This window comes from Rhipicephalus microplus, unplaced genomic scaffold, assembly GCF_043290135.1.
Source record: "Rhipicephalus microplus isolate Deutch F79 unplaced genomic scaffold, USDA_Rmic scaffold_13, whole genome shotgun sequence".
NCBI lineage: Eukaryota > Metazoa > Arthropoda > Arachnida > Ixodida > Ixodidae > Rhipicephalus > Rhipicephalus microplus.
Window position 1 is genome coordinate 20,644,310 of NW_027464586.1, and position 9,643 is coordinate 20,653,952.

At 48.2% G+C, this 9,643-nt stretch overlaps 1 protein-coding gene across 1 annotated transcript; it reads left to right on the forward strand.

Moving 5' to 3' along the window:
• The first annotated feature begins 218 nt into the window (after positions 1-218).
• Positions 219-9,061, forward strand: LOC119162995 (recombining binding protein suppressor of hairless). Its single transcript, XM_037414885.2, has one exon. The coding sequence runs from the start codon at positions 839-841 to the stop codon at positions 2,654-2,656; it is 1,818 nt and encodes a 605-aa protein (XP_037270782.2). The 5' UTR covers positions 219-838; the 3' UTR covers positions 2,657-9,061.
• The last annotated feature ends 582 nt before the right edge of the window (positions 9,062-9,643 follow it).

Consider the following 9,643-nt stretch of genomic DNA (forward strand, 5'->3'; position numbering starts at 1 on the left):
CTGGGAACGTCGCGAATCCAGAGACCAATCTCTCCCCTCGCTCGCTGCTGGCTTCAGTAGCAGCGAGCGTAGCCAAACCCGCCGGCTGGCGAGTCTCCCACGGAGGCCCTCCACTCTCGCATGGAGGAAAGAAAACGAGGAGGATGCCGATCTGAACAGCGGCCATACTCCCTCTAAAAGAAAAAAAAAAAAAGCGCGTCGTCTGCTCCATGCGGGCAACGGACGAGAATTACGAATAGTCGCTGTAACAATGCGGTGGATGAACGCGTGTATACGATACTTTTTAGTGATGCTAGAATTCCTTGGAATTCCTTGCGTAAAGCTTGGCTGCCAAGCTTTAAAGTAAAGAAATAACAACGCGCGAGCGAGTGGAGAAAGGAGGTTGCGGAAACGCAGCAGAGAAAGAGAGAGATTGTGGCGCGGGGAGTGCGGCGGCGTGTCGGGAACGGCAGTGCCAGCCATTGTTTCCCACGATGTTTGCTGAGAATCTGCGGATTCCCACGGTGACTCGTGGCGGCCCGATCACGGCCGTCGCCAGTCGTCAGTGCAGTGAGTGCACCGCGGTGGTCGTCGACACGCTGGGCCGCTCGTCGCCAGTCGCCGCCGAGCTGTCTTCGCCGATGGTGGTGTGTTCGACCGAGTGGTGTGGGGCCTCCCCGATCAGCAGCCGCCGCGTTCGTTGCACGAGCCCGTCGCCACTGGACCACGTCAGGTAGGCGACTACGCTGCGATGCGAGTCCCCGTCAGTCCGACACCACATTCGTTCGGCGCGCGTCACCGGCGGTAGCATCGGGCGCGTGTTTCGTGGTGCGTGTGTGTGTTGTGCTCGAGTGACGCCATGAGTGACGTGTATTTGACCGAGGAACAGTACGCGGGCTACCACCCGTCGCACGGCAACTACTCGTCTCCGCACGACGACGGGCCCTACGTAGGTGCGGGCATGGCGGGCTACAGCGACTACGGCCGCGGCAACGAGCTGCTCATGGAGCTGGGAGGCGGTCAGCCCGTCGACATGTCGAGCCCGCCGGCGCGCTACTACAAGGGCGGCGGCGGGGGCCTTTCGGACCAGGAACCGAGCGCGCTGCTCGGCTCGGTCGCTAAGGGTCCCGGTCCCCCGGCCGCGCCCCAAGGCTCCCCCCACCTGGGGCTGCAGGCGCCCAGGGCGCAGCTGCCCCCGAGTCCCGTGGCGAGTCCCGTGGCCGTCGCCGCGACGGTGGCTGGCGGCGAGAGCCGTCTGTCGCGCGACGCCATGGATCGCTACCTGCGCGAGCGCGGCGACATGGTGCTGGTCATCCTGCACGCCAAGGTCGCCCAGAAGTCGTACGGAAACGAGAAGCGGTTCTTCTGCCCGCCTCCGTGCGTCTACCTGCTGGGCGATGGCTGGCAGCGCAAGCGGGACCAGCTGCTCCGCGCGGGCGAGAGCGAGCAGGGTGCCCAGCTGTGCGCCTTCATCGGCATCGGCAACTCGGACCAGGACATGCAGCAGCTGGACTTCGGAGGCAAGAACTACTGCGCCGCCAAGACGCTGTTCATCAGCGACTCGGACAAGCGCAAGCACTTCATGCTCTCTGTCAAGCTGTTCCACGGCAACGGCGAGGACGTGGGCGTGTTTCAGAGCAAGCGCATCAAGGTCATCTCAAAGCCGAGCAAGAAGAAGCAGTCTCTGAAGAACGCCGACCTGTGCATCGCCTCAGGCACACGGGTGGCGCTCTTCAACCGGCTGCGCTCGCAGACGGTGAGCACGCGGTACCTGCACGTCGACGGCGGCAACTTCCACGCCAGCTCAAGCCAGTGGGGCGCATTCACCATCCACCTACTGGACGACAACGAGTCCGAGGCCGAAGAGTTCACGGTGCGCGACGGCTACATCCATTATGGCTCCACCGTTAAGCTGGTGTGCTCGGTGACTGGTATGGCGCTGCCGCGGCTCGTGATCCGCAAGGTGGACAAGCAGAACGCCTTCCTTGACGCTGACGACCCGGTGTCGCAGCTGCACAAGTGTGCATTCTACATGAAGGACACCGAGCGCATGTACCTCTGCCTGTCGCAAGAGAAGATCATCCAGTTCCAGGCGACCCCGTGTGCCAAGGACGTCAACAAGGAGATGATCAACGACGGCGCTTCGTGGACCATCATCAGCACGGACAAGGCCGAGTACACGTTCTGCGAGGGCGCCGGACCCGTGCGCGGACCCGTGACGCCCGTGCCAGTGGTCAACAGCCTCCACCTGAATGGCGGCGGGGACGTGGCCATGCTCGAGATCACAGGAGAGAACTTCGCAGCCAACCTGCGCGTCTGGTTTGGCAACGTCGAGGCCGAGACAATGTACCGGTGCGCCGAGTGCCTGCTCTGCGTGGTGCCTGACATCTCGGCCTTCCGTGAGGGCTGGCAGTGGGTGCGACAGCCAACCCAGGTGCCCGTCTCCCTGGTGCGCTCTGACGGCGTCATCTACGCCACGGGACTCACCTTCACCTACACGCCCGAGCCCGGACCGCGCCACTCGGGACCCAGCCCTTATCCGGCCCTGGTGCACGAGATACTGAGGCCTGCTAATGCACGCACCCACCCGCCAGCGCCCGAAGACCACGGTATTACGGCGCAGAGCTACGGACATGCCATGGGCCTCTACTCGCCGCACCACCAGAGCATGTCCTGAAGGGCACTCTCCCCACCCTTAACTTATTCGTTTATGCCTCGTTACGCGGTGACAGGATGTGCGCGGGTCAGAGAGGCAACCTGTCGTATCTTTTTTCATGGGACGCATCGTGAACATTGGCGCCATCAGTGAAACGAGAGAACTACAGTGGTGTTTGTTTTTGATGACCCCTTTGAGAGATCATCTTATCACTTGGTCGATGCCGCTGTTTTCCTGTACATGAATCTCTGTGCCGATGTTCGCTTTACGAGGGCCATCCTTTCATTACATGTTAAGAATTCACAGAAAGACAAACGAAAGAGTGCTTTTGGGCCTGTCATGTTATGTAGAGATACAAGTGTTAGCTTACAATTCCCTAAAGTTTTTTTAGCCTTGGACACATTTTATGCGCATTTATTGAAGAATATTTCTGCCATTTTGATCATTGATCGGCACTCATCAGTGTCTTTGTCAGCTGCAGATTTGTTTATTGCAAACATGAAAAACTTATGCAGCCCTGTCAAGCCATGCACGAAGAAACAGTTTGCTCAGGACAATGTTTAACCTTTTGAATAATTTTATGTGTCGTTTGACTTATTACAAAAAATTCCACGGTTGCTTATACAAACCTGTATGGGGAAATAAGATGTACAGGTTTGGATAATTTTGTATTTGTAGTTCCTTAAAACGTGTCTGTGAAATAACATTCATTTTTTTGTGTATATCATAGAAGGGGCTGTGAGGGAGCAATAATTAGGAGGTTTTATTGAAGTACTTTTAAATATATGTGCAAAACTCAAAAATTACTGGGACGATGATTGCTTCGTAAAGACTCTCCTTGGAATGCCATTGGGAAGGAACATTCTTTTATTGAATAGAATAGCAAGCTCACATTGAACTAGTAAGTTTTCTGCAATAAAATTCACAGTGCCTCTCAGGTGCACAGGCATGCCTGTTCCCATTCTAAATACTTGCTGCTAAGATTCAAAGAATGCCATCGTGCTGTGTCGAAATTTCTGGGCTAGAAATGCTGGGTGCCACAGGATACACTCGATTGTGACAAAGATTTTGTAACCTCCTATGAAACCGAAAAGCAGGCGAATGGGAGCTCTTCAGTTTGTAGTATTGTGAGTGATTATTTTGACACAGGCATTCTTGAAGGTGCACTTAATTACACCTGTTTACTGGCTTTCTAATTCAGAATGGTACGGAATCTCATTTCAGTATGTCTATTTTGTGCCCAGAATGCTTACATTAAGTCTTAGTTTGAACCAAGAAACAGTAAGATCAATGAATATGTTGATTTATAAGAAATTCAGGGCAAGTATACTGCTGTCCATACCATATTTGCAAACACGTAGTGGCAAAAGAAACTTCTTTCATCTCCTGAGAGTCCCTCACAACTTGTAGCAGCTGTTCAGTGGTATTTCTAGAACTGCTTCGAGCTCTTTCAGCTCGGAGTTTCTTCACAGGTTAACTCATTTTCTTTTTGCTCATCTGCTGCAGCATTTAACCAATGACAGAAAAATGTGTTATTAAAATGAGCTGCTAGAATATTTGTGCTGCTCCTTTCTTTTATTCCTTTTCCAACTTTCTACTGTGAATCGATCCCATATACTTAGGTTTAGTTGGCATTGAACAACAGCATAATCTAATTTTTGATTTTTTTATTTATTTTTTTCCCGAGAATGGCAAGCTAGAACTGGCGCAGCTGCAGGGGAAGCTTGTGTTGGCCAAAAGGATCAAGTGGCCGTTAAAATCAAACCTCGCAGCAAACTTCTCAGATGCTCGGCCCATTGTCTCCTTTAATGCATGTCAGTACTGCACCTGTACTTGTAGTGTCCCACACAGGTGTAATGTGGCCTTATTAATTGCAATAGTGCAATGCTGGAAGTGGTGGTACAGTTGTACTGAAAGAGGAGGGAAAATGCATTGATGTGGCCAAGCAAATTGCTGATCGTCAATCAGCACAGCAGTTAAAAACAAGGAAACATACACAACAAAAGTACTTGGCAGTTGTTGGTCTAAAGCAAAGATGTGGCATATCCACCTTACCACCCCAATGGAAAAGACTGGATTGTAGAAACGTGCATAGGTGCATATACATTGGCGACAAATTTGCATTGAAGAAACAGGTGTTTACAGTGCTTACATTGTGTCTTCATGTCCTTGTCTAGTTACACTTGTTGACAATGAGCATTTTTGAACTTGGCTATTTTTTCATGTGCATTTTTTCATGTGCTATTTGAAAGCAGGAGCTGTGCATTGCATTTGATTTGCACCGATGCTTTATGAAGAGGAAGATTTGCAAAAGAATTATATAGTTCCCACAAACTTGAGCTTTGATGCACTCAATGAGACAAAGAGGAGCTTTTTATGGCTGCTTTTCTCTTCATGTGACATATTAATAAAGGTATGAATAGCTTTGGCAAAAAACTCTCCTTAATGCAAGGTAACAGCACTGCACCAATAAGAAATTCCCATTGCATTTAGATAAGCCGACATTTTCATGAAGAGTGTCCGTGCACTACAGGAATTGGGGCTGTGCATCGCAAGCACGTAAGCTTGGGCAGAGAAATCAAGCATGCAATATAACTGTACCAGCTTTCTTCAGTGTCAGTGGTGTACATTGATGTGCAGGTGGGAACAAGAAGTGCTCTGGCAGGTTTATTGTCAAACGAGCACAGAATAATTCCCTATGCATTAATAAATTTGGCCTATAGGGTGAATACACAAAGGGGACCAGAAATTTTATCGTTTGGCTTTTTCATATGCAGGAGCTCTTCTAGTAAAATTGTCGAAATGTTTGCATTTATTTTAAGGCTTCGTTGCTGTGAAGTCAGTGTCATTATATGCACTGTCTGCTTGAACATTTCAAAATTTCTCAACGGCTTCACGCTCTACCTACGGAGGCTCAACAGCAGTAGAACTCGCATTATTGCCACAGTTTCTACTTTCTGTTTGTTGAAACAACAAGATTTTTATCAAATTAGTTGCACTTTCTTTTGGAGGCAGGAATCAAAGACAGGAATATGGAATGATGAATACAAAACCCTGTTTTATGCATGCAGATCAAGTGCAATCTCCCACCTTGAATAGGGAGCATTGCAAAGTGAGGGAGCATGCTATGAGTGCATTTTACAAATACACCTGCTCTGCGAGTGTTCAAGAGGAGCTACTCACTTCACGCCAACACAAGAGATGTGTGTGTATGCTAGCATCTTAATGGTAGGTCAGGGGAAGGACATAAAGAGGCCAAAGTATTGACATCGATGGGACATAATTTAGGTGCATAAAAGCTTTTTGCTGTTGTTTTGAGACTGCAGTTTCATAAACCCTGTTGCAATTTTATAGCGAGCGGAGCGTCGTGGGATAGCTGAACCTGTTCTGTGGGTAACTTATAAAAAACTTGCAAGGTATTTATCTGAATTCTTGGCACAGAAACAGTAGGTATGCTATTTTCTTTTTAACTAAATAATTGTGTTGTGGCAGGTTTTGTATGACACTTAGTTTTAGTAGTGGCTCCTCGGAATTTACAGGCTGTGGCATTGCTGATTCACCCCAACTTCGACTGTCTGTCATGGTTCATGTTCATTGTTTGCTGTACGCACTTTGCCCTGTTATATTGCAGTGCCCTCTGAATGAAAAAGCGTTGAACTAAGGTTAACACTACATGATGCAAAAGAGGTGTCTACTTAGAAAGCAAGTGGCTTATATCTTATTTTGTTTTTGTGTTTTATTTCAGGCTCGTAGTAACCATTTCAACTCCTTTGGGATGTTTCCTTTTCTCTGCTTTTTTGTACGCTGAGGTTGAGCAATGAGAACGTTGCTTTGCTTGTTTTAACACTTGGTTTGTTCAGCAGTGCGGCGGTATCACTTGCAAGAATAAAAGAATTCGGCACTAAGATGAACCACTGGGTTTTGCTGCAAATTTCATGAAGGTTGTAGCAGTTCAATTCTAGTGTAGTCTTCACCTTTCTGTGCTGACAATATTGGTAGGCATAAATGATGTGGTGACTGTACACCACATGTCAGTTCTCGTGCGTACTGTTTGCAATATAGCTTGTCTCTTTCATAATGCACATGGAGTGACAGAATGTTTCGAATGCAAGTGTTTGAAGATGCTAATGAGATCTTGTTTGCTGAAAGTTGTACATCAAAATGTTTTTATTTCATGCAATCCATGGCACACATTGCTGTATTCTACCAGTATTTTGAGGCACTTTGACTGTTGTGCTGTGTATGAAAAATTGCACTTTGAACTACTGTGCTACAACAAAACAGGGCTAGTGTACAGGAGTTGGGTGTCAGGAACGAAGTGAGCTAAGCTTATGTGCCTTGTTACGACCGGCCCTAGGGAACCAAGCAGGAAGAATTTGGGGGAGAACCGGTTCTTGACCGATGGTGTCGTCCACCCCCACCTCCCCATTCAGGCTCCTCCTCTCGCCGGGAGAACTCCGGAATCTGCTGTGCGTTCGTGACCATGTTTGGCAACATTTTAGGGCGCCGTGACCATATATGGACATCGTGTTAGGTTGTGCCACTCCATGTGTTGCGAGAGGTGTTTCCCCCTCCCTCGTGGCCGAGGTGCCGGGGACACCGTATTGGCTGACGATGCGGACAAGGCGCCCAGTGTCAACAACGTGGCGCTATAAAATGCCGAAGACGTTTTGTATCACTCTCACTCTTCTCTCTTTGGATCAGTTGATCACTTCTTCACATGTAAATAAATCTCTGTCGTTTGTTCGGGCGCTTCTTTCTCGCTGAATTGTTGGACGATGGACCCTGCGACGGGGCCAGCTACCGAAAACGAGACCGGCAGGACCCGGAGTCCCAACAACTGGTGGCAGCGGTGGGATCTGAACCCACGCCCCCGAAGACGAGACCGGCAGGACCCGGAGTCCCAACAACTCAGCGAGAAAGAAGCGCCCGAACAAACGACAGAGATTTATTTACATGTGAAGAAGTGATCAACTGATCCAAAGAGAGAAGAGTGAGAGTGATACAAAACGTCTTCGGCATTTTATAGCGCCACGTTGTTGACACTGGGCGCCTTGTCCGCATCGTCAGCCAATACGATGTCCCCGGCACCTCGGCCACGAGGGAGGGGGAAACACCTCTCACAACACATGGAGTGGCACAACCTAACACGATGTCCATATATGGTCACGGCGCCCTAAAATGTTGCCAAACATGGTCACGAACGCACAGCAGATTCCGGAGTTCTCCCGGCGAGAGGAGGAGCCTGAATGGGGAGGTGGGGGTGGACGACACCATCGGTCAAGAACCGGTTCTCCCCCAAACTCTTCCTGCTTGGTTCCCTAGGGCCGGTCGTAACAGCCTGAATTAGTATGTAAACGACCCCTTGCCAAGGGAATTTTACTCCTTTTTAATAGTAATCATCATTTTTTATATGAGCACAGCCCAACAGATGTAGTGCTTTGTTAAGTATATGTTTTTCATATGAAGGAGCTGTGACAGCTGTATGCGTCCCAAGGCACTAAAATTTGGACAGGGCGTAACAGAATATTGCTGCAGGTGTGCACTGCCATAAGTTTGCCAGCCTTCTCTCTGCACGAATCGTTCATTTCAAAGTGTTTGGCAGAGCACTAAAATCAGCGAAGATTCGGGTGCGAGCGTGTGAATGAAATTATTTAGAAAAAAATATAAACCCTTTTAATTTTATAGACCTGATCTGAAAAAGCTCAGTGAGCATTATACTGGCCTCAATGTACAATTATTTGAAAAGAAATGATGCTTGTGATTGTAAATGAGCAAGTGGTGTGACAAGCTTTAATTGGGGTACTGATTTTATTTTAGCCATATCATTTATACCTTTCCTTTATTTCTGCAGAGTGCAGCTGTAGATGAGGTGATATGTGGGAAAATGTTAATGTGGAAAATTGTTATGCATTGGGAAGAGAGGAAAAGGTTTGGGCGAAAACCTGTTCCTCGGGAAGGGGATGCAAGTGTCTCTGAAAATCTGTGCAAATATTTTTGCGGTGCTTTGAAAGGTATTAAATATATGTACAACATTGTACTTACGTTGAGTCTGCAAATGCGCATTGCGATGCTGTTTACATTGTAGCGGTGGGGCGCATCTTATCGGTAGGCCCAATCGGTTGTGTTCTATACGATTCTTTGCAGAATGAGATTGGGGGTGTGAACATGTGAGCCTGTATCGCTGAGGGAAGTAACATTCCACTGTATTTTCTTCACTATTGCTTGTGTGTTTGCATTTGTATAAATCCTTCCATTGCGAGCCTGCAAACATCTGTGTGGAGAGGGAATACTACAAAAGCAGGCACAACAGACAGTTGATTGTACATTATCGTTTTATGGTGACATTGCTGTAATTTTCACATTATCTTTGTGCTTGTGAAATGGAACAGATGGAGACAAATATATATGTATATATATATACTACAGAGACTTATACACGTATTTGCTCTGCCTGCGGTGGCGAGAGTCTCCAGTTTTATTCTGCACAATCACGTGCACTATTTTCATGTATTTCTGGCGACGCTTCGCTACGGCGCAGGTGCTCTTCGTGCTGTTGCAGAAAACGTGGGCTCCGAGGTTGTGTGAGCGAACCATTGAGCCGGCAATGTGCCTCAAAGGTTTACGTTTATATACAGTGGGTATTCGCGTAATGCTTCTTTTTTTTCTAACGCGTTGAGGTGGGCTATTGTGTTCACACACGCATCAGACATTCTATGAAAAGTATATGAGGCTTGAAAAAAAGCGAGTATAGTCTTGCCGAAGGAGTCAGGCCGCACAACGAGAACATCCACGTGGAATTGTTGAGAGAGCAAATCTTTGGGCATGTTGGTGTTGGTTTATAATACTGGCAGCTGCGCGACAAGGAACAGGATGAAACGCAGACGAGTGCTCAACATACAACTGTATTTTGTTTCCGGAATGAAGCAGAATATGAAGAAAAAACTACTATTGAACAGAAGTTTGCACATCAATATTTGCGAAAAACCTAACAGAGGAATCAGCCTA

Excerpts from the sequence above, each read along its gene's own strand:
- LOC119162995 (XM_037414885.2), top strand. The coding sequence starts at position 839 with ATGAGTGACGTGTATTTGACCGAGGAACAGTACGCGGGCTACCACCCG.